This window comes from Pleurodeles waltl, chromosome 9, assembly GCF_031143425.1.
Source record: "Pleurodeles waltl isolate 20211129_DDA chromosome 9, aPleWal1.hap1.20221129, whole genome shotgun sequence".
In the NCBI taxonomy this organism is placed as follows: domain Eukaryota; kingdom Metazoa; phylum Chordata; class Amphibia; order Caudata; family Salamandridae; genus Pleurodeles; species Pleurodeles waltl.
In genome coordinates, this window is record NC_090448.1 from 180842780 (window position 1) to 180860842 (window position 18063).

Here is an 18063-nt window from a genome sequence, read left to right on the forward strand (position 1 = left end):
TTAGGAGGAGTCTGGTCTCTGTATGCTTCCATCTGTCTTTGAAGGATGCTGTTGAGATGGAAGCGTTGAGGAGGTTGGTGAATTCAGTTCTGATTATGATGGATTCATGGTTGAAGAGATGGTGGGGGCAGGAGTCGGTGGCTGCCCTGGAGTGGATGGAGGACATGATGGTAGCAGTGGTCTGGATGTCAAGTGGAGACCAGGTGGTTAAGGCTGGGCTAGGGTTCGCCGGCTGGATGAGGTTGTCAGGTCGGGCAAAGTGGGCTGAGAGTTTAAGATGTAGATATTGGCAATCTTGCTGTGGAAGCAGTTGGATAGTGATTAGCAGATCTGTTTGGAGGGGTGTACTGTGCTTTCAGTGGCAGTCGGGTTGGAGACTTCCTTTAAGATCTTGAATAGTTCCTTGGTGTGGTTCATTGTGGCATTGATGCAGTTGGTGATGGCTGTTTTTTTTAACCTCCTTGATGCACCAGTGATAGTCTGAGTGCTGATTTGTATGCAGCTCTGTCTGAGGGGCACTTGTATATGTGCAAATATTTCTTGAGTCAAAAACAGTTACGCTTGGTGGTTCTAAGCTCTGTGGTCTACCAGCTCACTAGTCCTTATGTCCTGTTGGCTTTTGCAGGTGTCAGAGGGACGACTTTGTCAGCGCATTTACTGATCCAGGCCGAGAAGTTCAGTGGTATGAGTGAATTTGATTCTGTCACTGGAGGGGAAGATGGTGTAGAGGGTGTGTCAGGCTCCGTTGGTGGGTTTGGAGACTAATTGGGTGAGTCTGATGTTGCTCAGGTTCTCCAATAGGGGTGTGGAGTTGGAGTCTTTAAGGTCCTCGATGTGGAAACTGAGTTCCCCAAGCAGCGTGCAGTAGAGGGAGTCGATGGCGAAGGGGGCAGTGATGCTGCTGATGACATTGCACAAAGCTGGTCGAGGTCCTGGTGGATTGCATGCGAGGGTAGCCCTTATGGTTGTCTTGAAGTCGATGTGTAGTAGAAATTTAAGGTGCTCCATGACTGGTGTTGGTTCGTTGTTCGTGGCAGTAGCATTGGATGGTTTCCTTGAAAATTATTGCGATTCCTCTGCCATGCTTTTTGGGGCAGTCCTGTTGTATCATCTTGTGTCTGTCTGGGTTGGCGATGTGGGGGTTAGAGGCGGTATTGCACCATGTTTTAGGGATGACGGAAACATCTGGGGTGAGGGGGGGTGATGCGGTCCAAGATCTTTGAGGCATGTTTGCTGAAGGAGCGGGCATTGAGCAGGATGCAAGGTAACTGCTTCGGGTTGGAGGTGGTCCTCTGGGAGGTAGAGGTGATGGGTCCTGTGTGGGTTGTCCTATGAGGCAGGAGAAGCAGCATTGACAGCAGATGAAAGGCCCTTCAGCCGAGCTCAGGGGAAGCCATGCAGCAGTGAGTGTCTTGGCATCCAGTGCTGAGGACCAGGAGCTTGTCTGCGGCATATCTGCAGATGGTGGGAGGACCAGGGGTCCTGGCGCTGGGCACGGTCCATGTGCTGACAGGCATGCTTTTGGAGTGTCAGCAGCGCACCTGCTGTGTGGTCCTGCAGTGGTCACCGTTAGGTAGGACCATGAGGGGGAGCCGAGCGAGAAAAACTGCAAGACACAGGGGGCCTGAGTGGGGGAAGAATAGACTAGGAAGAGTGTAGGGGAGGCAGAGGGGCATGAAACCACCTGCCAGGAAGGGGGCAGAAGAGGCAGGAGGCAGAAACCAGGAGGCAGAGAAACAGTAGTCACTATACTGCAGGCGCTATCTAGTGCTTAGCAGTAAGTGCCATGGGAGCTCAAGGGGCCTTGGGTTCTGCAGTGTCTGCCATTAAGTAGGTCCTGGGTGTCTAGGAGGGGAAGCAGAGCAGGAAAAATAGCAGGACACAGGGGTCCTGAGAGGGGTCAGAAAAGAGCAGGAAGAGCACAGGGGAGGTGGGGGGCCTGAAACCACATGCCAGGAAGGGGGCAGAAGTGTCAGGAAACCAAGAGGCAGGGGCAGCAGTAGGCACTATACTGAAGGCACTATATAGCACTTAGCAGTAAGTGCCAGGGGAGCTGGAGGGGCCTGCTCAATGGGGTTGCACAGCTACCACCATTAAACTGGTCCTGGAGTGGAAGGGATGCGAGGAGTTGGGGGGGGGGTCAGAGTGAGAAAAAAACAGCAGGATGCGGTGGGGCCTAAGTGGGAGCAGAAAAGAGCACAGGGGAGGCAGGGGGCCTGAAACCATAAGCCAGGAAGGGGTCAACAGTCAAGAAGCAGAAACCAGGAGGCAGAGGCAGCAGTAGGCACTATACTGCAGGTGCTGCATAGAGCTTAGCAGTAAGTACCAGTGGAGTTGGAGGGGCCAGAATTGGGATTCTTTCCCTTCTGGAATGTGCTTAACACTTTTATTGTGGTTTATTGAATACTTATTTGTTTATTAATTTCTGGCAAAACTAATGATTGAGATTAATTAATTTTCTCTTCTGAGTTTAATAAAGATTAATTACTAAAATATTTGATTGTTAAAACCCTTTTACCCATAACAAACTTTCATTATTGAATGACAGACTAGAAATTGTTATGATAACCTAATGTGATGTACAGCTTCTGTTTAACCTCCATCAGCGTCAAAGATCCATCAACCTGAGGAAAGTAGGTGGAGAGGATTAGCCTTGATGACGGGAACAGAGACTTTAACTGAATGAGTCCCCGCAATATCACAGACTTCCATACTTTAACAAGTGGATTTGAACACTTCTTCCACCAAAGAAGGGGTTGCTTACATTTGAGATTCCATGTTTAATCAATCCTACAACCATCGCTTAGACTCAATTGAATGGGTTACTTTTGACAACATGGGTAATAATATCTACAGCAGATTATGTTGATCTGTAGACAAATGTGTATACAATATGAACAATGCAAGGAGATCTCAACCTTCCCCAGGCTACAGTTTTACCTCCACTCAGGTAACTGACAACAAAATGGTTGTAATATTTCTCCAAGTATGTAAAAAGAACCAAATAAAGGTACTGGCTTTGCCTTAATTTCCTGCCAAGTAAGTTGTAGGATCGTATAGGTCATTTAACAAGGACTTGGGGTATTGCAGGAGATGTGAGACTAGAACGTTCCCCAATAATGTCTTTCAAATTGGGCACACTAGGCTCCATGGAAATGGTAATGCTTTGATATTTTTTGAATGAAGAAATGGATTACCTCTCAAATTAAATCTGGACACATGTCCAATACAGAGGCAGATAGTGAAGCTGAAGGGCTTTTGTTTGAAGACTTTTATAGAGGTGAATGGTAAAAAAAAGTCTGAGCATTCACCTATCTAGACCAGGCACAGTCATCACGAAGTACAGTGGCTGATGCTTATTTTTGTGAATGGTGTTATATGCAGGACTCCCTGCACTGGTCATATCCACACATTTGAATCCTGGTTTAGACGTTCTCACTTCATTTAACAAGACTACAGACTTCTTTATCTTTAGCAGAGGGGATGGAGACTCATCACAATGAATTTAGAGAAGGAATATCCTTCTCCAAAGGCAAGGGCACATGCTTGCTGACCACTTAATTGCATTTTCTTTTTACACAAAAGGAAAAACATTTCATGAGACCCTTATGAGTTGTACACCAAGTGCCCCAGCAAGTCAAATGGGCTCAGTGTCCACCACTGCAAAAAAATATTTGTTGTTCTTTTATGTTCAGAGTCAAGGCAAGGCTGCCGAATCCTGTAGAAGGGACATGCAGCTTTAGACAAGGCTTGTGAAATGGAGAACTCCATATTGTTAGAGATATTTTACAATAAGAGAACACTGTATGTTTTAACGAAAGATGCCACTGTTGATAGGATGAAAACATTGTTATGTGAAAAAAATGACTCTCCTCATATTTGAAACTTGTTAAGGCTGAAACTGATTAGAAGAACTGAATATAAATGAAAATAAATGAACAACCCCTTCTGTCAGAACCCTTACTGTGACTATACTGATAAGAAAACTAAATAGCTGCAGAAATGTGTAACACTTCCCTGGATGTGTGTGAGAGAATAGAAGCACTTTCCTCCAGCTAACTTTGACAAACCCTTCTTGTATTAGAGAAAAAAAGCAGCAGTGTGGAAGTAGGTGGTCCCTCTCTGCCAGAGGATGTTGGGAGCTGCTGAAGGCCTACTTCCCTTAAGGTGGGACTGTTGTATACAAAGCCTGCATGCAGATGGCAGGTTTATAAGCTGCCGAACTCTGGCAGAGGCTAGTGTTCTTTCCAGTCAGGGGGCGCTGAAGGGGTGGGACGGCGAGGGAGGAATAAACATTAAATAAAAATAAACAAAAAAAATACTTACCTGGACCGTAGCCGCCACCACCGCGCTGCTCCTTTAGTGAAGGCTCCAATCCTGACCTGAGGCCAATCCTGACGCTGCTCAGAGCAGCATCAGGATAGGCTGGGAGTGCCCAGCCAGGGCGCTCCCAGGCAGACCGGGAGCCTATGCATGCTGAGAGAGCCCTGTGTGTATGCATGTTTGGCCCATCACGGCCGGCCAAACATACATGCGCACTGAGGTGGAGTGCTGTGCACTTCCCCTCAGTGCTGTGGCACCAACGATTTACAAGAAATTACAATAAACGCAGTTTATTGTTTTCTTGTAAGGGTTTTGCAGCTGCTGGTGGGGGGGGGATGTGGGGGAGGAAACGCTCCATTGCCCTAGCGGTGGAGCTCCTACTGGTTCTTTCACAACTAGAGCGGCATTAAGGGGGTGTAGAAAACGTGTGCTAAAAACTTTTCTGTGCGTGTTGGCTAACCTGAAGTGATCACAACATACCTGTGCAAAAGTGCAAGTTGAAGAATTGTTTGATAGGAATAAAAACACAATCATGGGCAGGATGAGTGCAGAAATGGGACAAAGGGAGCACTTGGGAATAAAAATGTTTCGTCAAATATGCTAGAATCACACTGTGCATTACTGAAACAAAGACCAAATGCCTTACAAGACAAATATCTGAATAAACCAGCATCTATAGGAATCATTTGATATTGACAGACACACGTGTAGAAACTGAATATAGCTGTGAGCAAAATATCAAAATTAAGAGCAAGAAGCAAGGAAAGACAGGCTGCATGCAGTCAAGGTACTTTAGTGGCCACTGCCTAGTTCTGATGGTTTACACCTTTTATTTTGGTTGTTCACTTCCCGTAGGATTCTGGGAAGTATAGTATTTTGTTATAACTTGTTGGTTATTTTGATTAAAGCAAGATAAGGAATATTAATAGAAGCCTCCGGTGTTGTCTTAAAAATCTCACTGAGGATACCGTTAGCATTGTGTTCTAAAGAGTTTAATTTATAGTAACCCATCTGTTGAAATGTATCTCGATTAATATGTACAGTAATTTCCCCTACAGTGCTTAATGACTACAATCATGAACATATCTTAATCGGCATGCTTTCAGGTAATTTCTCTTTGGAACTCTGTAAAGTTATTAATATTTGTTTACTTACATGCGACAATGTTTATGTATCTGTTTTTGTGCTTGTTATCGGGATGATTGGAATGTTCTGCTGTGATGCTCATGTCGGCTGTACAGCGCTGCACTTCCTGTTAAGAGAGATTGAGCAAACATCGCGGTAAACATACTAATTCATTATTATACAAATGTATTCATTTTTATAGTCTAATTTAATTTGTTTACCACGTCTTCGTTGAACAAATTTTTCTAGCAAATTGTTCGCAATATTCTTTATTTTGAAGGCGATACAAATCAAATAGACTCAAGCAACCTATTTCAGAGCCAGGAATAATTTCTTATAAGTAAGCTCATTAGGCCAACATAGTAAATTACAAGATGTCAGAATTATTATTGATCAAGCACTATTCTAATTATTGATTAAGCAGTAATCTGTTTTGTATGGTGTGCCAATAAAACAGCGAAGGTATGTCAATAAGCATCAATTCCACTGAGATGAGCAAGCAGGCAAATGACAGAATGGCTGTTTCCGTGTTTTAATGCATAGAGCAAAAAAGGAGTATTTTAAATCATTAAGACTACTTTCATGAGATTTCAACTACATAATGCCAAGGCTTGGACCTTCCCACCTAGTCCTCTTTGAGGTTTTTCCATTAGAGCACAGATAAGACTGAACTGTATATAGCTGGGTCTAAACTGTGGTGGCATGGTGTGCAAAATAACAAAGAACTGGGATGCGGCCCAGAGTTATTACCAGTGACTGAGTTTAATTCAATTATTCCATAAATCACTTTTTTGTATATTTCAATATGATGCACTAAGTTGTCAGGTATGCCTAGATATGGATCTGCCACTGAAACCAAGCTATACTTGGCTGACGAGCCCTAAAAAGGGTGAAAGTGGCTCTGGACTACTTGTGTTCTGGTTCAGGAAGGACCTGGCCTGGCACTTTAGGCTGGACTGTTCCCATTGGAGCAGAGTCAAGACTAATTTGCAGGCTGGGTCCAAACTGAGGTGGAATGATGTGCAAAATAAAGATGGTCTGGCAATTTGTCCCTATGGAAGTCATTTAGGGGTCTCAGCTGCAACCCCTGGCTTGCTCCATGTGATCCCTGGCACTTCCTTTGCGACCCCTGGCCTCAGGGGGGCAAGACCAGTGTCTGGAATAGAGCAGCAGCTCGTCCATAGCTTCTCCTTATGCTTATGGATGTCTCTTGGGGCACAATTCACCTTGTTTTGTGAATGTGTGTGCATGCGGAAGTGAAGGTCAAATATTGTGTGATGTCACTTCCGCCACCCCTGGCATTCTGGCGAACTGACGTCCATGGCTGGCCCCAATAATTATTAGTGGCTGAGATTAATTAAAGAAGTCCAGATCCATTGCTTTTTTGTATACTTAAATCTGGCACAGAATGACACAAGACAGACTGGAAAACAAAATCAGCCCTGGCAAGAATGCTCAAACTACCCCAAGACTGTGTAAGTTCAAATAAAAAATGGGTCCATTGTTGGGTCCTGAAGGCCAATCCGGCTCTAAAAGAAGCCCTCTATCGCCTTCAGCTCACCAGGAAAATGTCAGTGACCTAACGGCCAGCCCTACCCTGGATTGAGGGACATGACTAATGAAATATGTTACAGTCAAAAACACTTTTTCTGATACTCCATTGAAGTACAAATTATTCACCTCTGACTCTCCCTGGGCACAAAATTGAACCTAGGAAACTCTTTACAGTGACTTTTCTGGACCAATAGGTGGCACCACTGGCCCCATGTAATTTTGTCTCACCTTTTGACATGATGACAAGAAGCCTTATATTGGTGTCACCGCTGCAATCTGAATTTAGGTGATTCAATTACATTTTGCATACGCTCAGACATTAAGCATGACTCACAAAATGAAAATATTGATAGCGTGCATGTTTTAACTTGAAGCCTTATGGCTCCCAAATCTCCACTTCACACAATGGGGAGGAGGTATGGTAGTGATGTGATTAGACCGAGTAGCCCCCAGAAAGAGATTTTGTTTCCAGGTGAATGCTTTTACCAGAGATTCCTCACCTTGTGAAGCAATAACAAAGTAATGCCCCACAATGAGGAGGTTCTGAAGAGTGGACTGGGAGTCAATAGAATCATGCCTGGAGAAAGTACAGATGGATATTAATGATGCCACCTAGCAGAGGTCAAAAGGAGGAACATATGTAACAAGGCCTGCAGTAGCAAGTTCAGCAAAAGTATAATTGTCCGTAAGGTCTTCAGGAGACCATTCTTGGACAAAGTATAACAATATGAGGAAAAAGACAACACATCATCTTAAGGTCCATTTCTGGACATTCTTTTTCTTCTGATCAGCGAATCTGAAACTCTGATCATCCACTCAGTAACCTTTGTCTACTCAATCTTGACACTGAGGGCATACTTAGGGTCTAGCATGTGCAGCACTCCTCATCCTTGTATGTTGTAGAGAGAAGAACACAGAGTGTGATGAAAAGAAAGAAAAGACACATCATTGAAGAAAAAATTAGCATTTCCAAAGCACAAACTTGTCACTAAAAAAGGTAGCATACAAAGGCTGGAACAATAATACCTGTAACACTCTCACTAAGCATGCAGAAATTATGGCAATGAGAAACCAGGCCTTCAGAGCCCCAGGATTCAACTATGCAGAGGCTTGAAAAAAATAACACATCAGATAAGCAGGGACCAAATTCAGATTTCACCACAGCACACTAAAGGGAGAAGGGGGGAAATTAGGTGAAAGTCCCCTCAAATAATGCATCACAACTGATGACTTGAACAAAATGGACCGATGAGGCAAGTGAAAAAAGATTGTCAAAACTAAGAAGTAACGTTTACCAATGTCAACAACAAAACCTTGCCGGGGCAAAGGCAAAACAAACAAGACATCAGAAAGCTTAGTCTTCAGATGATCAACCTTCCCCTCACACCAAGAGGTAAGAGGAGACAATGGACTGTTTAAAGGCACATGGATGTTTTGATCTTCTGTGAGAGGTGCCAGCCAAAGTTTCATTCAATCTCATGCATCAAGGTGTAGGTTGTGGGGGTTTGAATGCACTATTGTGCTTATTACTTGGAACAGCAGATCCTCTCTAAATGGCAGACAACGCAGATGGTGTAGTATGTGATACGAGAGCTCAAAGGTTAAACTCTCCAGGCTGAGTCCAGGGCTTCCAAAAAGAGCAAAGCCTGGTCATGCCTGATCTCATAAGGTCTGTTGGATTAGCAGCAGAGCAGAAAATGTGTTAAGGAGAAAAGAGTCCCACCAAAATCAGGGCACATCTCCTAGGGACTCTTGAGGAGAAAACTCAAGGTGCAATAGGCTGAGAACTCACCAGCACTGGGGGGAAGAAATCAGAGGTGCCCTGTGCCACCTCCCCATACAGATGCCACTCAGTATCAACAAGACAACATCTGCTGACTTGGTCTGATCCAACATGGACTGACCCAGTCACATGACTAACCATCAGGGCGATCCTGTGAGGTTACAGCTACTGCAAAAGACTTTGCTTCCTGACACAGGGCACAGGACTCAACTTCATTGCAAGACAACATGTCGGTCATGTTTTTTGTCAGGAATGACCTGACTTTTATGGAAGGCAGAAAATCCTTGAAGGCCAGCCGAATGACATGCAATTCCAAATGAATCATGTGATTATTGCTGCTTAATTACCAACCAGGGCTCTTGATAACCACATTGTTCAAATGCTCCCACTCAGGAAAAGATGATATCTGTCATCCCTGTAAACTCTGCCTGGGGTAAGGAGAATGGTTTGCTGCATGTCAAGTGGCTATGTGGCATCCATACCACAGATTCCAATCTTCTTCATCCAAAATGCAGATGTTGTGCAAAAGACACTCCAATGCAGGGTCAAAAAAAATGTCAATTTATTCTGAACTTGGTGCTCTATTGTCAATTGCTCTACATTGTTCCACTTGCAAATCCCAAGAGGGATTCTTTTTTTGTATACAAACATCCATGTTGATGTTTTTTTTGTTTGAATATCACAACTTGGAAGACCTTGAAACACAGTGGCAGTGAATCACATAGCCGTGAAGTTTAGGCTAACACTGAAAGTAACTGCAGCAAAAGACTATCACAAGTTTGAAGGGAATGAATAATAGTGTCTTGAAACAGTAATTGGCTACAGACTTAGAACAGAATATAGGCTGGTTATCTATAGTTCCTGTAGTCACTAAGACTGAGTCAGTATTTGCATTTGTCACTCAGTTATATGCTATCCACAATACCTGAATCCAACTAAAAGAAAATCTGGACTCCGAAACCTAAATAATTAGATCACAAGTTGAGTGCTGAGAGGGTGACTTCCAATCAAGACTGTCACCTCACACCTGTTTCCTATCTACCTTCCCTCTACTTTCAGCAACCCCCAAACATGCTATAATTTGAAGATTGACCATGTAGTGCCCCAGACTAACATTCAACAATATCATATTCAGAGAACTTCATAAATTGACCCATTATGTAGTCTGCATGCTTGTCAGTTTGCGTATAAGCAGTATAAGAAGACCGCATAGGAACAACAAAATGCTCAAACAGTGAATAAATAAAATGCTCAAACCTTTGCATGAACCCTAGCAATATCTTATTGGTGTTTCACAGTGCCACTGCAGAACTAAACTTGGCAGATCAAGAATGGTCCGAGAGTTTGAATAATTGCTAAGACGAGCAGTTGCCAGAGATATCCAGCAGGGTGAATTAATACATAACAAAAAAAATGCATTTTAAATTCCCATCCAAAGCTTTGCATGGACATTTTCACATCTATATCCAAAGCATCTGTATTAACAAGTGGACTGTCTATCATCTGAAAAGACAAAGTGGATAGCCAAGGTATATAAAAAAAAAGTGAAACACTACAATCAGTAGCTATTGCGGCAAACCATGCTGCCTAAGCCTAGAAATCGGCAGCTAAACTAGTCAGTGACAAATCTAGGGATACATTATGTGATCCACTTAAAGCATATAGCTTGTGATTCTTTTGAGTCTGGAACCTTACATTAGTGGCAGGAGTGAAAACAACAATGATACGCACAATCTGCTGAGGCATGCAGAGACTAGATCTTCTTGCAATTCTGTTTATGACACCTATGGGGAAGTTATAGGTTTCTATTTTCTGGCAAAGATGGGAACCACATGTAAAAATAATTTCCAGTTTTAAGGCTGGTGTAGGGTATGATCTGACATACTTTCTTTCACAGCCAACAGCAGAATAATATATTACATTGAACAAATTGTTCACAGGTAGACAACATGGTTTTCTACCATTAAAATACATATGCTAAGATTTTGATTAGCAGGCATGTCGTAATAGGTCTACGGTTCTTTCTGGCCACTGTCTGCCATATACAAATTTATCTGCCGGCTAAGAGACGCATTGCTTCCAGTTGCTTGGAGTCGGAATTAAAAACGGATTACACTTTGGAACATAATTCAACAGTGTGGTAAATTCAGGACAGAGTAATTAGATGATGCAAAAACTTATGTTTGGTGGGTATTGGGCAATGAATATTAAGGGTAGAGTCACAAAAGGAAAATTGTATCAGAGGTTGGGTTGTGAAGTATAAAATGAGGGTGGTTCAAAAATTATCAGACTAATTGTCAGATGTATGTAAGTCAGGTAAGAGATCAGTTTACAGACTATTATGGTAATAACTTAAGTGCCTTCATTCAGGGGATTAGGAGAGGCTATAGAAGAATAAAGAATAAGAGTGGAAGTGCAAGGAGGTAGTGTAGAATAAATGGAAGTTGATTGATTTTTAAAAGGAGTGATCCAGTTCTTATTGTTTGTGCTAAGACGTGAATGAATCATAATCACAGTGTGGTTGCAATGGAGTAATCTTTCTTAATGTATAAGAATAATCATTCTTGGCTACGGTGATTAAAAACGTGCATGTAACACTTTAAGTATTCTCCAAATTGTCCATATCATAGGAAGGTGAGTCATCTCTAGGGTGAATGTCTGAGAAAGTAAAGGGTGTATGTGGAACACAAATTAAATTGACTAATGACACATCAAGCAGGTTTTGAGGGATAGCCAAACCTTTTTTGTGGCAGGACGTGCACACAAATCCTGCAGACTCTGAAAATAATAACATTTCCTAGAATTTACAGCATTATATTGTTGTGAACTAAGTTATTTACACTTTGTAATGCCTTCTCAGACAAATTAACAAAAAGGCAATTACGGCTTAATAAATTGCAGACTTTAAGCCACTAATCCCAAGGAAACGGTAAAGGATAACAAATCAACATAGCAAATGTCTCCTCCTTGCAATCTGTGAAAATTTCTTAATTTAAGGGGATTCACAAAGTCTCCATTGGACTACAATGGAAATCATGCCATGATTAAACAAAAGGGCAACAAAAAAAGGCCGAGGACCAAACCTGCTTTTGGAACACTTCCATAAGGATAATCCAATACATACAAATCACCTGACCCCTACCAGCCCCCCCTACAATATCTTGTGATTCGGGTGAAAACCTTGCTTTGACGAAGTTCCACTGCATAAATACCTGCAGAGGAAGCATGTACAAAAAGCCAACTGTCCAAGTAATTGCAAAGAGTGGGCTATACAAAAACTTGGCAATGTAACAATCCGTGGCAAACCGAATAGAGAGCCATGAGTAAAGTCATCAGTTCGAGAACCCTTTCAGATGAACTAACAATGAAATGTCTTTCTTGCACATGATTGATTATAGAATAGACCCTACAAAAAGTATATCCTTAGCAATAAAAAGTCTAATGAATCCATAGAGAATTTGATAGGTTTGAAATAGTAAGACCACATAGTAACATCAATAAATAATGGTGCAAACTTCATGCATAAACACACTGGTACAATAGTATGGCGGAGGAAAGCATCCACTGCAGAGATTCAGGTGTATCCTTATATGGTCTCAAAGTCAAATTCCAGAAGGTTAAATCAGCGTATATATTTTCTGAGGTCTAATTAGTGCAATACATTTGGGTAATACTACCACCAGTTAACTTCAGTATAGGTCTCATTAGCTGGTCGAATGCACCCCATAAAGGTTACTATATTTTTCAAGTGACAGAATAGAAAAATAACAGGTAAAAGGGGAGGAGTGGGAGAAAGGGTTGGAAAGAAAAGTGGATAATTGACAAAGAACTAGGAAGAAAAGGGTTAAGAAGAGAGATGGGTATAAATCAAATAGGAAAATGAAGAAAGAATATGGGAGGAAAAAGATTTGTAGGAAGAGCAAATAGGAAGACTCGGTAAGTAACAGAGTAGGGAAGAAAACACTGAGGAAGGGTAAGCAGGTATTGAATTGGGAAAGGGTCAGTGGCATGACTCAAAATGTGAGCATGGAAACAGATTAAGGGAGAAATTGAGCAACAGGAAAGGAGATGGAGAAAGAGGTGCAAAGAGAAAGAAGTCGATAAAGAGTTAAAGTTAACAAAGGAAGGGAGAAACCAAGTAGTCTGTGAATGGAAGAGAAATAAACAGAAAAATAATTGTGGGTAAAGACAAACGCTATGAGTGGCAAAAATTAACAGAATGGAGAAAACAAAAGATATGTAATGAGAGCGAGGAATACATGGAATGAGTTGTGAAGTAAATAGAGTTGGAAAATAAATGAACAAATTGGCAAAAAAAAGTAGTGAGTGGTAGGAAAGGATGCCAAGCCATGTGTGAACCACAGAGAGTGTCTAATCAACATATAAGAGATGCAAAACAGAAACAACGATATTCAATACCATAAAACCATTAACCTGGGAAAAAACAAAGAAAAATGGGGGAAAATATTAAACTGTAAACATTGTAGAGTTTCTGTGCATTCCCTACATAATATAAAGACTATCATAGAAGACCTTTATCAGCATAAAGTGCAATATGTTTATAAGTTTTAGTTTTAAGTACATAAAAATACATCCTAGTAAGAGTCCAATATACACTTCCTGCAGTTTTCATTAAGGTAAAAAATTAGAAATAAGCAGCTCTGTCAAGTTTTTCAATTCCATTCGTAATTAGCTGCTAGAGTACAGGTTTTTCATTGCATTCGGGGGCTAATGTCTTGTTTATCTTTAAAAAAACTAGGGCAGCAAACCTCAGAAAGGAAAGAAAACCACTGTACTGGAACTGCTAGTCACGCATACACTCGGGAAACACCTTAACTATTAAAACACTTTGTCAAGAAAACAATTATAACAATACCCCTTAAATTAGAGATGGGTTGGAGAGTAGGTTGATGGAATGGAAGAGCATCCAAATTAAGGTGATGCACAGAAATGCCAGCAAAACAGGCACCAACATCTATCGAAACCTTGAGGGGGTGAAATGGGCTGTTCACACGGCTCCTGTCAAGAGTAACTGAAATGGAAAACCTCATTACAAGGCAGAAAGGTCAATTTGAACAAAAAGGGGTTTTTGTGTGGCCTTTCATGCGTGGCAGTGGTCAAAGGTGTCTCGAATGCATCTGTTTGTGTTAAGTGTGCGAAAAACATTACCAGCTGATGGCCTGAATTTGCTTTTAATTCATAATGGACTTTGAGTGTTTTATGTGTTTTTTTTTTTTGTTATTGAGCCTTGCGGGTTTTGCATACATCTGTTTTGGTTTCAGTATCGCTGCCTGCACGTTTAACAGAAGAGGTGACAATTTGCAGCCAAAGTAAATAAAATCGGAATATGTTAATTTTGATGTTCTCGCCGGCGACCTTGTAAATCATCTTGATGTCACCCGCTTCCTTGCAATGAGTTTCAAATGCAAGGTATGGGAAAAGCCTAATCAGGGGATCATTAGCAGAGCACAGCTGCTGCAAATGTGGTGAATGAAGTGTTGACGAGGAGTATCAAGCCATAACTAACAAACTGAAGTTATTTTTTTTATCACCGCATACCAAATCAAAACACAGTTTATCATCACATTATGCAGAATGTTTGTTATTATTTAAAAGGGCATGTTTAAAACTTTCGGTTGAACTGATCAACCGCCCACTACTTTAAAGTAAGGAAAAAATGTAAGGCAAATGAATGAGATGGGTGAGGGGTGGGGATGGGTGAGGTGGGGGGGAGGGGGCATATTCAGGGAGCAGCTATTGCATTACGATATGTTCCAAAAATATGCCGAGAACAAGATCGCCTATCGTTAGATAGGCAGACAGATCTTTGTGAATCACAAATTCTGGTGCCCTCAAATACACCTACACTTGGCAAGCCAGCGCCAAAAGCGTTGTAGGGAATATCTTTCTAAAAGGAATACATCACTCCGGACGTGGTGCTTAACCCTTTTATTTACTGCAAAACGCTTTCAGAGTGCTGCATTCCTTTAATAAGGATAATGAGTTACACACACACAAAAAAACACATTTGCTATAGTGCTTTACACGTTTGCATCACAAAATAGAATATAATCAGTGTGCCTGCGACAGACACACTGAACAAAAATAAACACGCTACGACTAGGTCGCAATAAAAGCTTAATCCATAATTAGCCCCACATAAGTGAGACAGCCTGACACACTCCTTGAGGTGCGCTGGATTCCTCTGCGGACTTTTCACATCAAGAAACACAGTCAATTTGCACTTAATTCAAAGTTGTGAAAACAATTAGGAAATGCTGCAAAAGTTATCAATTAGGTGTCATCCGGGAAAAAACAGGCGAAAAAAACACCACAATGGCGCTACGAAGATTGACTTTGTGAAGGAATGGTATATTTTATCGTCTTAAAACATTACTTTTTTTAATCACTGAGGACGTCCATTTATTGAAATGCACAAGTCTTGCCCTAGTGGCGTTATGATTCCACGTGGCATTATGTAAAGCATCATAGCATCGTTAAGTAGACAGCCTAAAAATGTTTCATTTCATATTTGGTGTGCTCATGAGTACATAATAAGGCCTGTTAATAATGGCGCGTAAGAAAAAGATGAATTTTGTTTCTTAATAGCAAATATTGAAATACAGCTCCTCGAAAGCCTTTGTTATGGCACATCAATTTTATGGATGTGCTTAATATTTGGAATAATTAAGCTGCGTCAAAACCAGCTGTGATAAATAGCACTTGGGACTTCAAGTCATAAATAATTGAGAAACCTGAGGCGCATTTGATCATCCTGATCCCGCTGTGCTCTCTGGAGGGTAAATGTTTGTCCTGAATACCATCAACATTGTTAAATGCCTCAATATTCCTGCGCAGCCATGCAACCCACAGCCAATTCAGCCAAATCACTTCCAGGACTAAGCACATTCACAGCCACAAAACCCCATCTGGCACGGGGCACGTTTATTTTGTTCTGCAGTTCAGGGACTCATTGTTCTAGTCATTAAGTACTCCTCGGGAGAATCCGTCTAGTCAACATTTCCGAAGCGGAAGGACAAGGTTGATGAAAAGATATGTATCTGCACAACTGATCACCCAAGTTCCATAACTATTTAAAGTTTTCAATACTTGCTGATAAGAAAAACATATATTTGTGATGCACTGAAAAGACGGCAAGCCTTTAGGCAAGGCAAACGTAGTTTCGGTTCAAAATGCGAAAAAAGGGAAAGGCAACAAAATGTTTCACGGGTGGCAAAACATTTTCCCATAGGCGCTGGCTCGCCCAGGTAAACCGTGAATTCGCTCGTGCCGTACATTCCAACTGCCGGGCAGCAGACGTGTTTTTTTACTGAATCTCGTTTGCACGACAGGTCTTCAACAAAAATATTATTAAGTGTTGCTGGTTAATACAGCTGAAACTGGCACCACTAGAAATAAATGTACATTTCCAATGTGCAACTGCGGTCACTGCCATTTACTTGACGCGTTACCATTTGGATGCAAAGGAATGCATTTTCAATTTGTCAACTGGAATTTTCATCAGGGCACCATGTTCCCAATTCATATTTAACGTAGACAATGAAGCGATTTAAAGTTGGAAACTGATCGACATAAAGGGCAGGCTGCTTTTCTCTAATTTTAGACATTCCACAACACAACAATGGACCAGTTTATACTAAACAGTGCAAGGCCCCATGAAATGGCAGACATTGAAGGAGGGTGTAGTAAAGCACATAATTCACAAATCAGAACCAGCTGAGATTTTACCAATGCAATTGTTCTTACAGGGCTACACTACAAGCAATCAGGGCAACTGTGATTTTAGAGCATTAAACTCGTGCTAATTACATATAAATGAATTACATTATACAGGAGTACTTCAGATAACGTAAAGCCATACCTCAAATTCTTCAGTGAATCCCTGCTGGTTGTTTGAGTACAGTTCACTGATATGTTTAACAAACTGTTTGACTGGAATTGCCTCCATATCATCTGTGGAAAGAAAAGGACACGTTTAGCTGCTAGGAAAAATTACAAGCACACTGTTCAAAAACAGATCAGGCGACGGAAGCAGAATCTTGGAGAATTAGGTAATTTTTTACCCAAGGGATAAACATACTATTTGTGCGATTTAAGTTTACAAACCTGTCATGGAGCCCAATGCTGTTAAAACAATAGCTTAATTTAAAACAACCTGGAAAGGCAAAATCAGTTATGTCCTTCACTGGCCATGAAAGAAGCCTCAAAAAGAAAAAAAAACAGTGTGCTGTGATATAAATCTGGCATACTTTGAACCTTTGGAAGAAATCAAAGTGTCTTGAGTTATCTTGCTGTACACACGGATGATTGAATTGTCAGGGTGTTTCCATTCATCTCCTTCTCTGCAGCTACTAAAGCCAGAGTGGTGCCTGCTATCTCACATTTTACAGACTTATGATGGAAGGCAGTGCCACTGTGCACTGAATGAAAGGACAAGCATGGATGCTTCCTGGAGCTCCTGGCATAACTCTTCCAGGTAATCTCTTTGTAACACCATCTGTCTAGTAAGACAAGCTCCCCTTTAAACTGTGGTGAGCTAGAATGGACCGGTGTCTGATTAACTACATCTGCAGAGGCCCGACGAGCCTTGCTGTTTATTGCAGTGCTGTACGATGCAGAGACTAAGCCACATTATTTGCTGACCCACACTTAGCTGTGCTTGATTAGAGGTGGTTGAGTCATTAAAAGGGAGACTCGAGCTCAGGGTCTGGCTTGGCTCTTAAAGCCTACACAAGAACCCAGCCATGGAATGATTGACATGTAAGTCATGCAATAACTATCATGTACAATGTCTTTCCAAAATTAAAAACAAGTATTCGTTGTGCCAATAGGTCTGGCTTATGAATGAAAGTGCCTCTTGTGTCACTGATGGTTAGGGCACTCAGTAGGTCATCATATATGCACTCTGTCACTCATACATCCAATCACTCTTCGCCTGACTCATTCTTTCGTTCAACCTCTAACCCAACCACAATTAAACATACACAAGTTCAACAACATATGGAATAGTATATTTTCCTCATTGCTGCCCTCCCCTATCTGCTGCTGACAAAGGAAGACAAATAATATGAATATCTGTATATCTAAGATACTTTTCCAGCATTACAATACCATGTATATACACCTGAAAGTTGAAGCTCAGGTAGTAGGAAAAATAAACAAAATAATCACAACTGCGAGGATGGCCAGCAGTTTTTGTGTGAAAGCACTCAACGTCTGCCCAATCAAAACATGTATTCTTCGCACCCAAAGTGTGG

At 41.6% G+C, this 18063-nt stretch overlaps 1 protein-coding gene across 4 annotated transcripts in view; it reads right to left on the bottom strand.

Moving 5' to 3' along the window:
• The window catches only part of PTPRG (protein tyrosine phosphatase receptor type G), a 1030330-nt gene that overhangs the window by 98371 nt on the left and 913896 nt on the right, over positions 1–18063 (bottom strand). For all 4 annotated transcript variants that reach the window (XM_069206538.1, XM_069206537.1, XM_069206540.1 and 1 more), the window contains 2 exons: positions 16668–16759; positions 5479–5575 (listed from right to left, as the gene is read on the bottom strand). In XM_069206538.1, coding sequence (XP_069062639.1) covers positions 5479–5575; positions 16668–16759 — 189 coding nt within the window. The remainder of the gene's footprint in view (positions 1–5478; positions 5576–16667; positions 16760–18063) is intronic.